Raw genomic sequence first — 21,705 nt, forward strand, 5'->3', positions numbered from 1 at the left:
CATTCAGCTTTTAGCCAGCTTGCTAAACACTCTAAAGGAGTCATTGGCTTTTGCCTGAGCTGGCTTAAAGCGACGAAGCCAGAGACGAGGCCAAAAACGAAGCCACAGCTAGCATTTTCCTTGTCATTTTCCATGTCGCCTGCCACAAATCAAAACCGAAAATTCCCCCCAAAAACAGCACCAACAACAACAACAACAGCAACAACAACAACACGATGAAGAAGAAGAAAAGCAGTAAGAGCGACGACAACAAGGCCCGAAAAAAGCAAAGTGCCAACTTTCATTAAAAGTATTTTTCGCTCATTGCAAATGCAAGTTGCATTCAATTGTGTTTGCGTTTAATTTTGTTCGTTGTTTTTCTTATTTTATTTTTGGGTTTGTTAGCCTTAGAGTTGCAGTTGAAGTTGAAGTTGCAACTTGGTCCGTCTTTGACCAAGTCCAACGAGTCGCGAGTTGTGTTGTGTCTTGTCGAATCCTCATGATCTACAACAACGTGACCTTCTTTGCCTTCTTGGCACACGTAGTATTTGAAAAAGTAAAAAGTGTCTGGCAAAGGAAAGTGAATTTCTTTTAAGCAAATCAACTTGCCACACTTGCCCTGCCCCTGCCCCTCGCCCCTCTGTCTGATGCTGCAACGTTTGCCACCTTAGCTAGACGCAGATTCGCCGCAGATTTTTTTGGTGAAATTTCATGCGCCATTAAACTGGTTCTGTCAAGTCCCCGCGATCTCCAAAGCCCGATCCTGCTCCTACTTCTTGTGGCAGCGTGTGAATGAGGCATGCAACAGCAAACAGCAACAGCAACTGCAAGTACATGCCATAAACATGCTTAATTTTCATTTATGCCACAGTCGCTCGCTCGCTGCCACTTTTTCTCGGCAGGAAGCCGCCTCGTCTCGTGGGCGGCTCTCCCGCCTCTTTTCCTCTCCGATCTTGCAACACTCAGATCTCGAGTATGCTGTGCTGTGCTCTGCACTTGTTGCCGCACGTTGCGTCAGTTTAGTGTGTCAGAAGCAAGAAGCAAGAAGAAAGTTGCTCCAGCTGCCTGCCTCTGCCTCTGCCTCACAATTGATGATGATCCGGTTTATATTATAGTACGAGTAGAGTTCGGTTTTTTTTTTTCTTTCTGTTTTCTGTTTGGGGACAGGTTCGTTGTATTCCTTTGGAACATTTTACTTTCTGCGACGGCTGCTCAAATTGTTGTCCACTTTCGGTCGCAATTAATTATGCGATGCCTGCACTGAAAATGAAAGTGCGCCACAATTTCCAAACTTCAAACTCCAATCTCCCAATTCCAGCTACAGATTCTCCCGCTACGTGTGGTCTTCTCTCTCCTTCTCTTACTCCAACTCTCCCTCTCTCTTTCTGTTTGCTAATTGGCAACCTGTCTGTCCACTTGCTGTTCTTGAAAGTGAGAACATTGTCGCAGTGTCTTCATTATCATCATCAAACGACAAAGCCGTCCTCCATCCTCCATTCTCATCCTCATCCACATTCTCATTCCCATCGTCATCATCTTCGGGAGGCGTCTCATAAATACTTTGCTTTATGATATGAGACTCCCTGCTCTTCCTGTTCCCTATCCTGGTGGCTTGCCCACCTTGGCGATTGCTTAGTTTATGACTGGATTTCGCTGGTAACCGCAGCGTTTTGTGCCCCACTCGCTGATTTGTTGCCCCATTCAAAAGGTTCTGCGGTTAGCGAATGACAAACTTAAAGGTTTAGCGACTTGCAAATACCCCGCAAAATAAGTCAAAGGATTTTAAATATAACCTGCAGTATGCTTAGAAAAATTCTTGCGAGTTCTTTCCCATCAAATTATAAGTTCAATCATAATTCATGAGAGTTTCTTCCTTTACAATATCAAGTTCAATCGGAATTCTTGCTAGCTTCTTTCCACAAAATCAATCAGAATAATATCTTGCAGTATCATAAGAATAAGGTATAATATTAAAAAGAAACTGACTTACCCAGTTTGATTTAAATACAGCTTGCTATTATTATCACATTGTATGAAGTAAATGCAAATCTGTAGAAAGAAAATAAGGCGTTGAAGAACTTTAGCCAAGTTAAGTGGACAAGAAGCTCAATAATCTTATACATCCTTAAAAGCCCATTAAAAGGATTAATTAAAGAGAAAAATTCAAAAGAAGTAATATGATATCATAGGCGCAATTTGAAAGTTTTAAAATTTAGAATGTTGTTGAGTTTATGAGACACAAATTTTAAATCAAATTTTAAATCAAATAAAACCAATTTTTAAACTACATAGAAAAAGTATTATTAATGCACTTCAAAAGTCTAGTGAAAATATAGTACACTGAACAAATAAAGTTCTAAAATTAAAAATTTTGGTCTAAGTACTAAGAATTTCGGATCTAAAAAGTGCGTCAAGAACATGAATATCTTAATTTAATATAAGATAATAAATCCTTGAATTTACAACTATAAACTCGAGCTTCAAAAAACCATGAAATGGTTTAGTTATTAATCATGCATAACAATAATTGATCTCTCGCTGTTTAAATGATTTTCCTATCAGAACTTCAACTCGAAAAGCTGTGCAAAAAGATCTCAAGAGCAACTGGAAATGGGCTAAGTTTTTGGGTCGACAATAAAATGGGAGTGTTGAGCCCTGAAGACAGTGAATAGCACTTAAATGTTTCGTTCTTAATCTGCCACAATAATGGGGCGGACTTCGTTTAACAACAACATCAACTTCAACATCAACATCAACTCACAAGTTAAAGAGTTGAATTGTGAACTTCCGTCGAGGTTGATTTATCTGTCCCTGGGCTACTGACAATGCTGCGCCATTTGTTCGCATTAAGCTCAATTCGGTTGTTTGGCAATAAAAATTAAGCGACATCGACTCAAAGTAAATACAAATAATAAAACGAGAAAAAAAAACGAGAAAAATCTCCCACACACGCCCACGAAACAATTCCGATTCCGATTCCGTTTCGGTTTAGGTTTTTTTCTGATCGTGTCAGCGGCACATTTGATCTGAAAATTGGGTAGCTGAAAATAAAAACTAAAAACTGGGAAATGGGGAAGGAAACAATGCTTCGTTTCGATATGAGATCGAAGAGACTGAACTGAAAGCTTAATAAGATTTGTAACCCCGTTGAGTTGAATTTGCCTCCGAGTTGGCTTTGCTTGGCTTGGCTTCATAATCGTTTAGGACGAGTCTCTGTCGAGTTAAAGTCTCTGAGGCAATTGCTGGAGAGTGGCACAATATCCAGACACAAATTATATTAATGGTCTTTTGTGTTGTGTTGTGCTCTGCTCCACTGGCTGGCATTTTGTCTCTGCACGAATCACGTTTTAGAAATTGCATTGCACATAGTAACTCCCTAACTGCCTCGTCTCCTCCTCTTTCCCTCCTCTTAACTGCATTCCTCCTGCTATTCTGTGTTATCCCTTCACCCAGCATCGCATGATCCGAGAGAGTGAACTAAACTAAACTCAACTCAACTGAAGTGAAGTCACTTTACTGTGACTGACTTGGCTTATTTTTGCGCAAGTTCTCAAAACAGTTTTTCGTATTTTGGTAACTTAAGTGGCACTTACTTTTAATATGTTGCCATTGCCCTCCGCCCAAAATGGGTCTGAAAACGACGAAAACGACGAAAAAACTCTTCTGTGGCCATGTCTATTTCTTAGATATACAAATCGCTGCCGAGTTACCTGAAATAATTACATGCACACAAATTAGAGCGCTGTGTCATGGAGCCAGGAATGATTCTGCATTCGCATACCCTAACAGCGAGGGTATCTACGACTAGTGACGACTTTTGTCACAGATATGAATAAGAGTATTATTATTATTTTATCGAAATAACGAACACAATTCATTATTGCAATGAGATGAGCCAGAGCAACAAAGGTGTTTAGATTTTAGAAAATCATGGCCTAACTTCAGAAAGAAGAAAGATTATAACATCTATTCTAGAATTGAATTATTTTTTAAGGGTTTAGTGCAAAAGAATGAAAGATTTTCCAATTTTCATTCAACCCGAATTATTTTGTAAGCGAATAGTGCAAAGAAATGAACGATTTTAAAATAAAAGGGGTTCAAAATGTGAACCCGAATTATTTTGTAAGCGAAAATTTGAAAAGAAAGATATATTTTTAAAATGTCTTCATTCAAAATCAGAATCCGAAGCGATAAGTGCAAAAGAACGAACGATCTTTAATTAAAATATAAAATATCATTAAAAATTTAAAAACCTGAATTATTATAAGCGATAAGTGCAAAAGAATGAAAGATTTTCCAATAAAATGTCTAATTAAAAGTCTAAAATCTGAACATAAGAATCTCAATAAAATGTCTTCAATACAAATCTGATCCCGAATTATTTTGTAAGCCATAAGAGCAAAAGAAAGATATTATATTATTTTAAAATGTCTTCATTAAAAAATTTAATCCCAAAGCGATAAATGGAAAAGAATTGAAGATTTTTAAATAAAATAAAATCTGAACCCGATTCTTAAAGCCATCTTTTCAATTCCTATAATGTAAATAAAGCAGATGTTATTATTTCTAAGTAAAGAGGATCCGAGGTGCACTATAAAAAGAATAAAAAGCTCAGCGATTTTGCTGATTACGTTCTGCTTTCACTGGTCATGGCAAATCAAATCGAAAGAGATCGTCAGTGCGAAATAGAAGAGACTTTTGTTGGAGCATGGAGTATATTCCTCCATATCTATGTCTATGTCAAGTGCTTGTCGTTGTCTTCGTCTCCGTCTCTCTGTCTTTGTCACGTGCACTTGAGCACGCCTCGTCTTTGTTGTTGCTGTCTTCGTGTTGAGCTCGGAATGACACGATACGTTTAAGCCGCTAAAAAATGATACCAAGCAAATACAATGTGCGTATTGTAAATCGTTGTTTCCGTAATGAAAATAGAAAATATCAAATAGTGCGACATTGCTTCTTCCTCTTCTTGTTCTCATACATTATTTTGGCATTTTTCTAGGTTAGCTGCTCTGGAATTTGGGTTCAATGTGCGCCAATTGGAGCTGAGATGGAGACTGAGACTGAGACTTCATCATGGGTGGTCTAAATTCTGCGACAACTGTACAACGAAACTGGAACTGGAGTAAGCTGCGATTTACCTTATCATTCTCATTACTATTTCCATTACCTTTAAGCATAATTATGCCTAGGTAAATTAACTGAATTAGATTGCATAATTAAGAATGAATTTTAGTTTCTCATGAAGGGGGAAAAATATTCTCACAATCAAAATAATCATACAATAATAAAGACAGGAAAAAATTGATTACAACGAACGAAGAACGAACACGTACGATAATCATAACTTCGCTTACCCTTTTTCACACTCGCTTGCTCCATCTCACACACACACACACACACACACACACTCACATTCCAACTTGATGTCTCTTTCGCTCTCCTTTGCGCGCAGCCATTTAAAGTGTCGGTGAGAGATCTTTCAACAAATCTCAAACGCTTAATTGCATCACGTTTTTAGACCAAGTTGGGCACACAGAATTCTTACACAATTGTATTTGCGTCTGCATGTGTGCGTGCGCGTGTGTGTGTGTGTGTGCGCAGACGCTGAACGAAGATCTTTCAAGACGCAACGGGCAGCAAGCAAGTTGTAAACGAAATAATGCACATTAAAGGCTGCAATGATTTCCACACGTGAGCAGCAGCGTGTGCACCGTTGCATTGCTTTTAAACACACCAACACTTAACTACACAACAAAAAAAAACAAAACAAAACAATTTTTACACACACGCGCCATTTTGCAGCAGCCTTGCGAAAACTAAGCCAACGTTCGATAATCTAAGCAAGTTATCAATTCGGCTTATCGATAACACTGTTAAGTTAACAGCAGGGAACTTTTAATTGCATTTCCCAATTGGAACATTTGGCATTTGGCTGATTGCGGCCACAAGACACAAGTTTTGTGCAACAAGTGTCAAAAGCAGCGAAGCGTTGCATCCTCCAAGAGTTGCATAGCTGTAACTCTTGGCTAAATTTGGTCATCGGCTTGGCTTGACACAGAAAGACGGCTAAAAAGAGATTTGCCAACTTTAAATTGGAGCTCATTTGTTGTAGAATAAAACAAAATGTTTGCATTTCGTTGCAGACCAAAAACGGATGCGCATTTCCGCTGCGTCGTCGTTGCATGACAACAACAACAATAACAATAACAACAGCAGCGATAGAAAACAAAAACAACAACATCCACATCAACACAGCCATGGCTGACCACGCCTCCAATTGACCGAAGGGGGCAACACAACAAGAGCGCGACAAAAGTAATTGACCAAAAATGCAACGCTTCGCTGAACAGTAGAATCATGATACAATTATACAAGGTAGTCTCGTCGGAAAAAGCTGTCCGACTTTAAACAAAACAATGAGTGCGAGTGAAAGAGTCTCAGCACAGCAGTGTGAGCGAGACGACAATGAAATGCGCATTAACCCTTAGACGATGATATTAATATTTACATAATTTGAAGCTAATATTAATGTCTTTTTGACATATTTCTAAAATGTAAGTTGTTTATGAATAATATTAACAATAAATATGAGAATTCTCTAATTCTCGAAATGTTTTAATTCTATCCGTATCTACGGCATACATTGCAAAATGTCATTTTGCACAAGGGTTAATTGCAGAAAAAAATTCGTCCGCAGACAACCTCTTGCGTCGAAATACGAATGCGTACTGACGGAAGCTTTTTCCGACGAGACTACCTTGTATAATTGTATCATGAGTAGAATAACAGCAGAGCTCCAGAACGCTGTTAATAGAGGGAGTCAGACTCACCTACAGAGTAGAGTAGAGCTTAATTCTAATTGGGTCACACTGGTCACTGTAAAATATGAATGAGTTTCTGACTCGACATCCAATTGGACATATGCTCGTTACGTGTAGGGCATTCATCATATGAAACCACATACAATCGCATGTTTTGGCTCATTTATTTGTTTGTGCATATTTCTGTGACTTTCGAGTGCAATGATTCATCCAAGTTCCACTTACAGTTAGTTATGGCCAGCAAAGAACAAAGGCGTCTATGCTGCTTGCCAGCTGTAGGTTGAAGTTCGTTGCCGCTGGCGGCTGTTGAACTCGCCACCAACTCGCACTTGCTGGCATTGTTAGCTACCAAATTAAAAAAACATAACAGAGATACAAGAAAATAATAAAAAGGCCATTCGCAATGCAATATCGATGTTCATTAAGCAATTCATTAGCGATTGGCGCAACTGTGACGTCACTGCTGCCAGCTGCAGCAGTCCAGTGTGCACCTAGTTGAGGACACACTTTTTATGGCCTGCTTGATGTCTGATTACGTGGGCAGGCACACACTGGCTGAACGGAGGCTCAACTGACGAACAGTGTTGCTACAATTCTTAAAGCCAAAAATTAGCCAGAATTTAAATTAACGTTTTTCAAACACACACCTATTTTGTTCTTTATTAATTATTATGTGATAGTTAAAAAGTTTATTAATATAAATTGCGTAAATAACATTACATCTGCAATACCAAAAAATGTCGAAAGAAACAGTTAAAGTTAGTGGTTAAATCTAGCCAAAAAAATGGCCAAAAGAGGCAGCACTCACAACTGGCAACTTCTGCAGTTGTTGCCAATTAATAAATAAGAAACTGCGTATGGGTGAAATTTTATTAAGACGCTCGTTAAAAGTTGCGCAGTCCGCAGTCTGCTGATGCTGTAATAATATTGTATGCAAATCTTTCAGCTACTGCAGCAAAACAACACTCAATATGTGACGAACACCACGAGGTTCTACTCGTCTAAGCCTACTCTGTCTAGCTAACTTGCCGGCTCAGTTCAGGGCTGGGGTGGGTCTTTGGCTTCGACTGGGTAGTAAGTCATCATAAATTAAAGTGTAGACAGAGTGTAATACTAGGGGAGAGGGACAGTACTCATCTCGCATTATCTCAAACGCTCGCACATTCAGTGCCCAATTAGAATTAAAAGTTTAACACATTATTGTTTTCTTCTCCATGATATACAGTAATTTAATAAACATACTTCATTTTGTTTATAAAAATTATCTCTAGTTAACAATAGTGCTTGATTTATTGAGCCTTTATTTATCGTTACGTTAGTTTGTTTTACTTAAACGGTTGTCTTCATGACTTAATAATACGAAAGATAGAGAACCAACACGGAACACACGGAATTGAGAACCTCACAATCACAACCCCAATCAACTATAATATAGACACGGCTATGCCGTACTTACGCACTTTCCATCGATGTTAGCAGGCCTGATAACTGATGAATCCGTCGTAGCATATATGCTTGTTGATGTTAGCTGTTAAAGATGATAAAGGGTTATGGTTATCAGGCTTTCAAATCCCTATGAACCCCATGTTGGCTGTACAAAAGTCGAAAAAATGAGTTAGTCGATTTTTGACAAGTACTAATACAAATTCAATTTAATTATTCAATTTAGCAAACCATGTTGGCACTCTTAGTGCATTTTACGAACGAAAACAATCCAATGCAGATGGTGCTGGCGGGTTTTGTGTGGAGCCGTAGATCTCTCGCCGGAAGATCTACGCTCCTTTGAACGTCTCTAGTATCGCCTTCGCTTAGCCGCTATCGAATACCGTTTGATAATCTGCAGCGAAGATTTGCTGCCGCAAGATTATCGCCTTATTCCCACTCTAGCTGGCTGTTCGCAGCGAGGTTCGCTGCCTTCACCAATTCTCCCTTAGGCTTGCAGGTTAGGTGAATATCCGCGTGCGCTTCACTAGTGGCACCTGTTCAACAGGTGGGGGGGGAAGGCGAGGACCGCAATGTGCAACACCTATTACACTCTATGGAGGGTCTAGCGTGTGCAATTGCCAGCGGTATGACCAATAAGCTGCATAAAATAACATTTTTACCGCAAGGTCTAATCAGATTGACACTACTTACCAATCAGTGGCAAAGAGAAAATTTAGCAATTCTAAATTCTCTAAAAGAGCCGGCCAATCCAAGTTGGGACAAAGAAAATCTCGAATGCCCAAAAGTGTTGGCATTCCTTTCTCGGTTGCAGTATTATTTTATATTTATTTTTGCAATTTTTCTTTGCAAATTTTTGGTCTGATGTATTAATGTTCTCAGTGAAAAAAGTGCATAAGTGAAGATGGCTGCCCTTAGTGAGTGCTCAAAGCATCTCTGTGTGGATCAATGCAATACTTACTCCCCGTTCGATAGACTCAACAGTTGAGCTATGCTAAGTGGAGTTGCCAACTTAATTAAGGCTTTGGCGCATCAGCTGATGCTTTGATTTGTGACAATCAGATGTTTATTTGCAACTTTGCAACTTTAATTTGCAACTTTAATTTAGACAACTACCTCACAACAGCAGATTTTAATCGAGAGTTCAATCGAAGACGTAAAATCTGAAAGAAGGTAGTTACTCTTTGAATTCCCACAAGTCTTTAGCATGAAATTGACCAATTTCCTTGCCCTCTAAATTTTCTAATAGGTATAAGGCCTGTCCAATTTTTCGTTTTACTCGTGCCTTAAGGCCGACTGGTGCAAGCTTAGCGTTGAAATTGTGTGCCATATTGCTCAGTGCCCAGTTACGCTTAATTACTGTCTGGCCAACTTCAAAGGTTCGTTGTTTAGTACGAAAGTTATACGATCTCTGATTCTTTTCATATGCCTTTTTCAGATATTTGTGAATATCAGCACGGATTTTAGAAAATTTGTCAGCACGATCGAGTCGAGCAGTTCCTTCACTTAAGAGATTCAAATTTTTAAGTACTGTGTAGTCTTTACCATGCGTCATCATATGTTGTCCAAATACAACATAGTACGGTGACGCGCCTATCGATTGATGTATGTTATTGCGTAGAGCACAATTGATACTGCTAACATATATATCCCATTCTCGCTGGTCTGAACGAATAAATGATCTTAACGCCGCATTAATGGATCTATTGACTCTTTCAGCTGCATTACTTTGAGGGGAATATGCTCCAGTGAACATGTGTTTGATACCATACGAAGACAAAAATGCAGCGAATTCTCGGCTTTTAAACTGAGTGCCGTTGTCGCTGATTATGAACTCTGGTGTGCCAAAACAGTTAAATACAGTGTTGCGCAAGTGATCAATGATTATTAAAGTCGAAAATTTCTTAACTGGTATAAGAAATGTGAATTTTGAAAGATGATCTAGGATGATAAAAATTCCAATATTACCAAGTTTTGAGCGTGGAAACGGACCTATGAAATCTATGTAGAGTCTTTGAAATACTCGCTCACTAATTGTTTGAATACCCATTGGCGGCTTTAGATTTTGTGTCGGGTATTTTGAGGTTTGACATATTTCGCATTTGCTAATAAAGTCTCGCACTTCCACTACCATTCGTGGCCAATAAAAATGCCTACGAATGCGTTCTAGACACTTCGCTGTGCCGCAATGTGCTGACGTTGGGGTACAATGAGCTGAAACTATCACCGAATTTCTGAGAGATGTAGGGACGTACAGTTTCCAGCCATCGCCAATATCTTCGCTGACGTCGGAAGGCAATACTGCTCTGTAATATAAATATCCGTCTATGATTTTGAAATCCGGAAGATTGGATTTGCTCATCTTCTCTTTTAACTCGACATAATCACTTTCGAGAAATGCATCCGAGTTTAAATCTATCTCTGGTAGTATTTCGAGCTCAACAACATCTACATTTTCTTCGAATGCTCTGGAAAGAGTGTCAGCGACTACATTTTGACTGCCCTTTCGATGTTCGATCTGAAAATCCATTCCTTGTAGCTTTAACGCCCACCGAGCAAGTCTGCCATGAAGGTCTGTTTGATTCATCAACCATTTCAGACTTGCATGATCGGTTATAACTTTGAATGATTGGCCTTCTATATACATACGGAATCGCTTAATGGCTAATACAACTGCCAAGCATTCTAATTCCGTTGTAGAATAATTTCGTTGTGCTTTGTTCAACTTTTTCGACATATATGCAATGGGTAGTTCGTTGCCTTCTGCATCAAGTTGAGCTAATACGGCGCCGATGCCATATGTTGAAGCGTCACATTGCACTATGAATGGCAACTCATAGTTGGGATGACGCAAAAACGGAGCAGCACATAGTCTATGTTTTATTGCTTCGAACGCATGTTGGGCCTCTTCATTCCATTCAAATTTCTTTCCTTTTAGCAGCTCTGTTAGTTCAAAGATGACCGTTGAGTACTGGGGAATAAAACGCTGGTACCAACCAGTCATGCCCAGGAATCGTCTCAGTTGGCGTCTGGACTGTGGCACCGGAAATTCGGAAACGGCTTGCACTTTCATTGGATTTACTCGAAGTGTGCCTTCTCCTACTACATGGCCTAAGTAATCTACTTCTCGTATTCCAAACTGACTTTTGGTAACATTTATTGTTAGTCCCGCTTTTCGTAATCTATTTGCCACTTCGGTCAGATGCAGTAAGTGGTCTTCAAAGTTAGAGGACATGACCAATAGATCATCTAGGTAAACGAATACGTGTTCCTTCATGTCATAGGGAATTACTTGATCCATAAGACGACACATTGTATGAGGTGAGTTACACAAGCCAAATGGCATCCGAGTAAACTGATACAAGGGTCTATTTGGTACCGTAAAAGCAGTTTTGGTCGCGCTTCTTTGTCTAGAGAAATTTGCCAAAAGGCATCTTTTAAATCGATTTTGGAAATGCACTTAACAGATGGCAATCGACTTAGAAGACCTTCTAAGCTAGGCATGGGATATGCGTCCTTCTTCGTCACTGCATTTAGCTTTCGAGAATCAAGACATAGACGATCTTTGCCAGGTTTAACAATCAAAACCACAGGCGAGGACCATGCAGAGTTCGAAGCTTCTTCTATTACTCCTAAACGTAACATGCGGTCAATCTCGGCACAAAGTCGCTTTTCTTTAGCTGGAGATATGGGATAGTATCTTTGTTTAATGGGAGTACTATCTCCTGTGTCTATAGAATGTTCAAGAAGTGTTGTTTTTCCTAAGCCGTCCCTTTCGCATGACGGAAAAAAATCAACAACTGCTTGTAATCTGCGTTTTTGCATTACTGTAAGAGACAATTTGGGTATCGTTTCATTTTCAATTTCAGATTCAGTTACTGCATTAACATAACTAACAGAAATTCCAAATTTATTCCAAAAGTCAATTCCGCAAATAACATCTTGCGTGATGGCGCTAACAATTAGGAACTCAAACGATTGCTTTGTCGAATTATATTCGATTGGAAGATTAATGGTACCAGCGACCTTTTGAGGTTGTCCATCAGCAGTTTTAACAAATCCTTTGGATTTAAGATAGTTAATATTATTTTCAAGAATGTACTTTGCTAAGTTTCCTCCGATCACGCTTTTATTTGCTCCGCTATCGAGCAAGGCCAAACAACGCTGATCGAGAATGTTGAGGTAAGTAAAGGGTCGTATATCGTTGTCTTTATTTACGATAGCTGATATCCTATAAGAATTTAGTACACGCTTTTTCGACCAAAATGTATGCATACGATGAGCAGCACGCGATTTCGGAGATGTGTGTATTTTTCTTAATCGCAAATGATAAGGTATAAAATGTCGATGAATTTGTAAGTCAGGTAAGTTATTCGATATAGCAGGTGGTTGAGAATACTCTAGAGAATTTGGTTCTATTTTTAATTGCGGATATCCGCTTTTGGTGGTAAGCGAATACCCTTCTGCGAGTTTTCCTGTTTGGTTTTACATTTTGTACAATTTGGTTTATATGTGTCAAGTTTTCCACAGCCATAACAAAATATACGACGTGATTTCAGGCAATCCTGGTAACGATGACCAATTTCATCGCAATTCCAGCATTTGAAATTATCAGAGTACTTCATAGCATTTACATCTGCTGATTCTGAGTCTTCATCTTCCGAGCCTGACTCCAGGTCTTTTTCTAAAGCAATCTCATGAATAACTCGGTTGGGGTTATTCGATCGATTTTGATGTTTAGGCAGTTGTGAGTAGAATTCTTCATGTTTGTGACATTCTCTACGAAGGATAGCTAAATTTGAAATTGGGACATGTAATAGTTCATGTCGAAGATCTGGTTTCAAATTATGTTTAACATAAGAGACCAATTCGGTATCGGATAGACGAGAATTAAGCGTATCTGCTATGTTTAACATCGCATCCAGATATTCATCAAAAGGTTCATTAAACTTTTGTTTCCTGCGTCTTAAGCTATCTTTTATGTCTTCATCGGTTCTTTGATTTTGGTATCTTTCGCATAAACGAGAACAAAGATTATACCAATTCCTATGATGAGAGCTACGATGAAACCTCCAATAGAATGTTAACGCTGGACCTGAGAATAGTAAGTGCGCAAACTGATACAACGTATTAAAGTTTCCGCTCAAACAACGAGAGGTCAAGCAATTTATTCGATATATAAAGTCATCGATTGGTATATCAGTTGGTGTACCACTGAACTTAAGATGCCAATTAACAATGGTACTGGAAATTCGGTCAGGCCGATCGAGACTACCAGATATATTTCCTGATTGCCCCAATCCTTCGTTATTCTGATCTGGAATTTCGTTATCCCATTCCAATTGCGGTTCCTCGGAACGAACTATTGGCGGTTGGGCGGCAATATTTAAGTTTCTAAAGGCAAATTCAACCTGATCAGCGATAGTAGCGACTAGTTCCGCTCGAAAGTTATCGAGTGAAGAAGTGATAAGTCCTTGAACTCGTTGTTCAGACACAGCTGGAACGGGTGTGGTTGTACTTCCTGTTGATGCTCGGGGTAAGCGACTTTCTCGCGCAGCATTTTGATGCTGCCTGGAAGTAGGTACATTTTGTTCTAAGCTTGCCCTGTGTTGCCAAGAAGGAGATTGTGCGGCATTTCTCATGAGATTCTCTCTCTGATTAGCTCTTGTTTTTGGTCGATCTCGTGGTTTAGTACCAGCGGCTCCCGAGGCTTCGCGTGAAACTGGGGGTGCTGCAACTGTATGAAGCATGCTTAACCCTTCAGATTGTTCTGAGCCAAAAATATCTCCTATCCTGCACGGCTTTTGCAAGTTGGACAAGTTTCGCTAGTATTGAGCCAATTGGATATACATTCGGAGTGAAAGTTATGACTACAAGGGGTTTTTACTAATTCAAATTCAGACGATTTTAAATCATTGCAAATTTTGCAAAGAATTAGTGAACTAGCTGATGCGAGGTTTTCGTCGCTGCGAGTAACCGGCATAATGAATTAAAATATGAATGTGAACTAGTACGGTATTCGATATTGACAAGGTAATTGACAAAAATAAGTTTACGATATGCGATAATATAGTGTTCAAGTTTTAAGTTTTTAAGTTTGGGACTTACCCTTCAATGCGATTTTAAGACAATGCGAAGTGTGTACTGAGAGTCTGAATCTACTTTGATTAGTAACGTATTTGATGAGTGTTTGTGATTGAAAGAGGAACAGATCGATATTAACCAATACTGAACAATTCTCGATTTCAATACCACAACACAATATTGTGTACTGGGCCTAACAATGATTCGGTAGAGAATCGAAATTCATCAATTCTACAAAAAATTTCCTTAATCACATTATTGGCCAGAAAATTGCATTTAACAGGTTTAATTCATTGATAACACTATCAATTAATGAATCCGCTATGTATGTTCTTTTCGCCTGGTCTGCTTCCGACGTTCTCATCAGTAAACAGCCAATCCAGAAGGCAGAAAATTCATACATCTATGTTTTCAATAAAAAGAATGAATAGTTTGATGAGGAAATGTTTATTTTGGGGCACATTTTCCATAGGCCTCACGAGTTGGGCGCCATTTAATTATGTGACGAACACCACGAGGTTCTACTCGTCTAAGCCTACTCTGTCTAGCTAACTTGCCGGCTCAGTTCAGGGCTGGGGTGGGTCTTTGGCTTCGACTGGGTAGTAAGTCATCATAAATTAAAGTGTAGACAGAGTGTAATACTAGGGAGAGGGACAGTACTCATCTCGCATTATCTCAAACGCTCGCACATTCAGTGCCCAATTAGAATTAAAAGTTTAACACATTATTGTTTTCTTCTCCATGATATACAGTAATTTAATAAACATACTTCATTTTGTTTATAAAATTATCTCTAGTTAACAATAGTGCTTGATTTATTGAGCCTTTATTTATCGTTACGTTAGTTTGTTTTACTTAAACGGTTGTCTTCATGACTTAATAATACGAAAGATAGAGAACCAACACGGAACACACGGAATTGAGAACCTCACAATCACAACCCCAATCAACTATAATATAGACACGGCTATGCCGTACTTACGCACTTTCCATCGATGTTAGCAGGCCTGATAACTGATGAATCCGTCGTAGCATATATGCTTGTTGATGTTAGCTGTTAAAGATGATAAAGGGTTATGGTTATCAGGCTTTCAAATCCCTATGAACCCCATGTTGGCTGTACAAAAAGTCGAAAAAATGAGTTAGTCGATTTTTGACAAGTACTAATACAAATTCAATTTAATTATTCAATTTAGCAAACCATGTTGGCACTCTTAGTGCATTTTACGAACGAAAACAATCCAATGCAGATGGTGCTGGCGGGTTTTGTGTGGAGCCGTAGATCTCTCGCCGGAAGATCTACGCTCCTTTGAACGTCTCTAGTATCGCCTTCGCTTAGCCGCTATCGAATACCGTTTGATAATCTGCAGCGAAGATTTGCTGCCGCAAGATTATCGCCTTATTCCCACTCTAGCTGGCTGTTCGCAGCGAGGTTCGCTGCCTTCACCAATTCTCCCTTAGGCTTGCAGGTTAGGGTGAATATCCGCGTGCGCTTCACTAGTGGCACCTGTTCAACAGGTGGGGGGGGAAGGCGAGGACCGCAATGTGCAACACCTATTACACTCTATGGAGGGTCTAGCGTGTGCAATTGCCAGCGGTATGACCAATAAGCTGCATAAAATAACATTTTTACCGCAAGGTCTAATCAGATTGACACTACTTACCAATCAGTGGCAAAGAGAAAATTTAGCAATTCTAAATTCTCTAAAAGAGCCGGCCAATCCAAGTTGGGACAAAGAAAATCTCGAATGCCCAAAAGTGTTGGCATTCCTTTCTCGGTTGCAGTATTATTTTATATTTATTTTTGCAATTTTTCTTTGCAAATTTTTGGTCTGATGTATTAATGTTCTCAGTGAAAAAAAAGTGCATAAGTGAAGATGGCTGCCCTTAGTGAGTGCTCAAAGCATCTCTGTGTGGATCAATGCAATACTTACTCCCCGTTCGATAGACTCAACAGTTGAGCTATGCTAAGTGGAGTTGCCAACTTAATTAAGGCTTTGGCGCATCAGCTGATGCTTTGATTTGTGACAATCAGATGTTTATTTGCAACTTTGCAACTTTAATTTGCAACTTTAATTTAGACAACTACCTCACAAATATTAAGTTACAATTTACGACTCATATATCATAATTTGGTCAGCAGCAGCAGGCGGGTGTACTTACGGCTTATTAAATCGTTAAAACTGCACACTGTTCGATCTGGCCAACTGATAAGGCTGAAAACCTTGGGACATGGCTTTAAAAAAACTTTATGCAATTGCCGTGGAATTCACATTCCCCATACATAGAATGTGTTCCAAGATTAACTGAGTTTTATGTGCGGCTCATAACTCAGCGGAGAGCATTTCCGCCAAAACTCTGTTAGCCATCATTGTCTAATGTTGACCAAGTTTATGACCCCGCGCGTTCAAGAAGTAATTCCAATAACAGAGCGCAATTCAACACGACTTGACCTTAACATAATTGCCTCAAATTGCACCTAAGGTAGGCATGTGAAATCTGCGTTTATGTTGCCAACTTTTTATTTTGGCCAGAAGCTTCATATACGCTTATCAGAGACTCGCAGCAGCAAACACAACGAAAAACCGGAATCAAAACAAAAAAACGCAATGAGAGCGAGAGAGCACAAGTATGAGAGCAAGCAAACTGCTGAGTTTTCATTAAATGTTAAAGCGCTCTCGCGCACTGTTAGTTAACAGACCGCGAGAGTGCCACTGTTAAGCTAACAGTAGTTGGTGCAGCATTAAATTTTAAATATGCCAATAAAGCAAATACAATATAATTAGTAATTTGTATGCGGAAAATAAATAAACAATTACACTGATTAGTTTATTACTTCGAAAGCTCTTACCGTCGTTTACTTTAAAAGCTTTTAGTTGTTAAAGTTTAGCGGCACTTTAACAGCGCCGACAACAGAGTCGCGTTAAGTTGGCTGGTGTTGTGCTCAGCGTTGACATGCTGCTGTTAGGTTTGCAGCTGTTATTCTGCGTTTAACTTTCATGACGATCGGACGTGCGTGCGCGACGTTCTTTGAAAAAATAAAAGACGAAAGAAAATTAAATCGTAACTGAAAAATTATTAGCCGCGATTGATAAAGTGTGCAAGTTATCTAAAAGCGCGAGTGCATTTAACATTTTGACGTCACGGCGAGCAGTGTGAACAAAACGAAACAGAATACAACAAGAATAGAAATACCAACAAATTTAATTTGATTTGTGTTCTCTAATCAAAGCTTGCGCGTGATTTTGTTTAGCAGTCCGTTTTTAACTAACACACACACACGCAGTAGGGCAAAGAGTGAACGAAGTGCGCCCGCCAATTGCCCCCTGCGTCCCCCCCGCTTAAGTCGACAAGCAAAGTGTTGTGAAAATGCAAACGGCAAAGGCGCCTAATGGAGGATAGAAGTAAAAGAAGACGTGGAAGAAGAAGCGCGAGCCAATAGCAAACATAACGGCAAAAGCGGCAGCGACAAGTGCATAAAACGTGACGACCGAAAAAAAGCGAGAGAGAGAGAGAAAGAAAAAAAGCAGTGCAAATAAAAATTTAGTTGCTTCGTTTTTGTGTTATCTGTGTGTCAAAAATAAAAAGAAAAAAGTTTTTTTTGTGCTACATGTTTTGTGTTTAACGTTAGAATATTATGATGATGAGCGACCTCTAAATGTGTGTGTGTGTGAAAAATCGTATAAACGACTACAACAAGAAAAACAACATAAATACATAAAAAGTGACCGTAGTAACAATCAACAACAAATAACATAATTTCAAATTTCAAGTTGAAGAGTAAAACAGATTTTTTTTTTTATATGTTGAGACGCACAGCAGCAGTTTCTTGGTTTGTTGCCTAAACACAACACCAACAACAACAAAACACTTGGACAACAACAAGAAGAACATCAGCAGACTGCAAACTGCAAATAACATATTAATACCAGAGACAATGACGGAACTCCAATTGGACAACAGCTTGACACGGGACGCTGACGTTGGCGCCGATGTCGCAGTTGACGCCATGGCAACAGCAACAACAACAACTTCGACTGCGACAGGGACGGCGACAACAACAACGCCCAAGGCCACGGTCAAGCGTCGTCAGTTTGTGGAGGGCGAAACCGAAGAGGGATTTCTGTCCACCTCACCGGATAGCGCCAATGGCGATGCACACGCACACGCACACAGCCACCCTCACACACACCAACACCCACATACGCATACACATGGAGCCGAGCTGCAACCGAACTGCAACAGCGACACGAACCCGAACAATGTCATCATCGTCGGCGACGCTCGTCAGCTGTTGCTGCAGGCCTTCTATCAATGCTCCTGTGCCGACGAATGCGTCAAGCTGGACAACATACTCGATTCGTTCAAAGCTCCGCTCTCCGAAGATCAAGCCTGGGCTCTCGTCTATCAGTTCACCACACTCTACCACAAGGTTGCTGTCCAGGCTCATCATTGTTCCAGCGAGGATTACGACGCACAGCTGCCCACGCAATTCGAGCTTCATTTGCATCGCGATGGCAGCGTCCACTTCTCTGGTAAGGAGCGTCAACAGCAGCAGCAGCAGCAAGAGCAGCAACCTCAACAGAATAAACAACAACAACAGCTGCAGAAAGAGTCGCTGCAGCAGCAGCAGGAGCGAAAGCTCAATGACAGCGCCAGCAGCAGCGGCGACAGCAGCGTCGTCATTAATCGTGGTGAGTACTCTTTTAATTACCTACAATGTAAGTAGCATAGTAAGTAGTAGTTTACACTTTGACTTAAAGGATTTGAACAAATGAAATGTGCGTGGGAAATGCAAAGTTGAAATTTTAATTTGATAGAAAAAAATGGTTATTGTCTTCTCTTTAATAATAATTTAATATAATATGTGAAAAGTGCAGTGTAAAGCTTAATTTTTATTTGAGCAAAAAAGTGTGAACATGCATTTATAAAATTCTTATAAGGTATAGGTGATAGGGGAATTTAAAGAGTTTTAACCCTTACTCTTTTAATTACATATAATGTAACCAGCATAGTAAGTAGTAGTTTACACTGTGACTTAAAGGATTTGAACAAATGAAATGTGCTTGGGAAATGCAAAGTTAAAATTTTAATTTGATAGAAAAAAAAGGGTTATTGTCTTTTCTTTAATAATAATTTAATATAATATGTGAAAAGTGCAGTGTAAATCTTAATTTTTATTTGAGCAAAAAAGTGTAAACATGCATTTATGAAATTTAAAGTGGGGAATTTAAAGAGTTTTAACCCTTTATTGTGTAAGCTGATAACCGATCATAAAATGCAGCTCTTGATGGAAAAACTACATTAATAGTTATTCTTTAAATTTAAATTTGTAAATTTTATCAGAAAAATAGGGCTAATTTCACATTTTCTTTGAATTATATGAGAAAAATTGCACTAGATTCATATTTTCTTAGAATAAATTGGTTGCTCACATTTTTATCTGAAAATTATACCGCATTTCTTTGGAACTCTCTAATATTATGTTAAAGTCATGGCAAAATCTTCAACTTTAATTAGTGGTTTGCATTTCAGTAAAAGAAACTTGTTTCTTGAATTTTTGCTTAAATCATTTGAATTATGACAAGTAACAGAGGGTTAGAGAGCCATAGATGCCAAAAAGAACGTAGAAAAAACAAAAACCAAAAATCACATAAGAATTACTTGCATAAATAAGCATGTCGTAAAAAAACAATGCGGAATTACAAGCGTAAAAAGGAGTTTTTAGTTCATGCGATTTGCAGGTTTTTTTTTTTTTTGTTGTTTGCTTGTTTGTGGAAAAAGTGTTGGAGGTCAGAAGCTAGAAGAATTACCGTAGCGCCATAGAGAGCAAGGGGTACAATTATGTGCTATGCTTGGACTATGAAAATTGAGCTGGTTAGCGTGTTTAGTTGGTCAGCTAGATTTGTTGGCTCGTCAGTCAGCTGGTTGTTGGGCCGGAAAACCGGTTGAGTTTGGTTTTTTGGTTATTGTGTTTTGTTGGGGAAGAGGGTCTCGAGTGGTTTTTCGGCAAACGCTTTCATTTTCACTTAATAAGCGACAGTTAACTTCTTTCTTTCTTGGACATTCGCCTGATGTGCGTTTCCGTGTGCCAAGTGAAGTCAAGACATCCAATCCATCTTGGCATTGGCATCGCTATAGCTATAACTACAGTCTTCGCTGTCGTCGTCCACTTTCCCAAAACAAACAACCCACACAAGACTAGACAAGAAGACGAAGTCAAGTCAAGACAACAACTGCGATGACCTACGCTTTAAGTTATGCACAGAGTCAGCTTTGATTGAGGTTTTTCTCTCGCTCTCTGATTGCGTGTCTGTCTGTCTCCGTCTTGGGAAAGTGTAAACGGTGACTCCCATGGCGAAGGCCCATCATTGCATACCGCAGATCGTATACCGAATACCGTATAACGCATCCACTTGGCTATCAACTCTATTTTTCACTTTCTTTCAGTCTCTCGTTGCGTTTTTTGTAATTGATGAGGGTCGCTCCATAGACACAGAAAAGATCTCTTAAGATCTTTTCCATTTTCTTCTTTATTCTTTATGTGAAGAACGTGTCTTTGGGGATTCTGTTTCTGTTAATTGCTTAATCATTGGCTGAAACTGTCAAAATATACAGGTTGCTGTAATCTATGGGCTTTTAGATAAGCTCTGCTAATTGAAAAGAGGTCTTAGCATCATCTTACGATTCCCAATCTTGACATTCTCACGCTGGGCGTGGTCTTCTCACGGGTGGCATCAACACATCTTTGTGGCCTCTTTAGGAACATTTATGTGCTGCATTCTGTTCTGCATTCAAATGAAACTCCATTCTTCACTCTTCACTCTGTATATGGCCAAAATGTGCGAGGCCAGTTTATAGCAGAGTAGCAAAGGGCTAATTAGCTGCTCGCTATTAACTTGGCCTCTTGCTTTGGGCTCCCCAAAAGAGGAAGTTGAATCAACATCGGACTTAATATGGGGAATTAATTTCGTTGTAATAATGTTGTAATTGCTGGGGTTATATCAATGTTTCCGCTTGGCGAGCAGAGAATCTCGAAGGTCTCTCAGACGGCGTGGAATTTACAGAGATTGCTTGCTGTTTAGGTTTTCTATTGAACTTGGGAAATTAACAGGAAATGATTCGAAATATTGATTATATTCTGAAAAATGTCACCCAATTAGTTTCGGATTTATTTAGAATGTGATGTCATTGCAACTAAAGATTCTTTTGATTAAAAATTATTATTTATTAAAATTGAAATCAGATTATTAGTAGGTATTATATAGTATACAAGAATAAATAAGTAATAAGTTGCTGGGGAGTAAAAATCCCTGATTCTGCGAATCAATTACTTTTTCTACAAAGGGAACAAAATCTAGATTGAAAAATCTTGACT

At 39.2% G+C, this 21,705-nt stretch overlaps 1 protein-coding gene and 1 long non-coding RNA gene across 4 annotated transcripts in view; one reads left to right on the top strand and one right to left on the bottom strand.

The window, feature by feature from the left end:
* Window positions 1–15,591: 15,591 nt before the first annotated feature.
* On the bottom strand, window positions 15,592–16,407 carry LOC132789040 (uncharacterized). Its single transcript, XR_009632673.1, has 2 exons — window positions 15,992–16,407; window positions 15,592–15,938 (listed from the first exon to the last, which is right to left on the bottom strand). It is a non-coding gene; the product is annotated as an uncharacterized LOC132789040 (long non-coding RNA).
* Window positions 16,408–17,323: 916 nt separating this feature from the next.
* The window catches only part of LOC132786119 (protein spire), a 64,250-nt gene continuing 59,868 nt past the window's right edge, over window positions 17,324–21,705 (top strand). For 2 of the 3 annotated variants that reach the window (XM_060792548.1, XM_060792570.1), the window contains exon 1: window positions 17,324–19,021. In XM_060792548.1, the coding sequence (XP_060648531.1) occupies window positions 18,265–19,021 (757 nt within the window). In that variant the 5' untranslated portion in view covers window positions 17,324–18,264. The remainder of the gene's footprint in view (window positions 19,022–21,705) is intronic. The other variant, XM_060792553.1, reaches the window with a different exon arrangement.

Source organism: Drosophila nasuta, chromosome 2L (genome assembly GCF_023558535.2).
Source record: "Drosophila nasuta strain 15112-1781.00 chromosome 2L, ASM2355853v1, whole genome shotgun sequence".
Classification (NCBI taxonomy): Eukaryota; Metazoa; Arthropoda; class Insecta; order Diptera; family Drosophilidae; genus Drosophila; species Drosophila nasuta.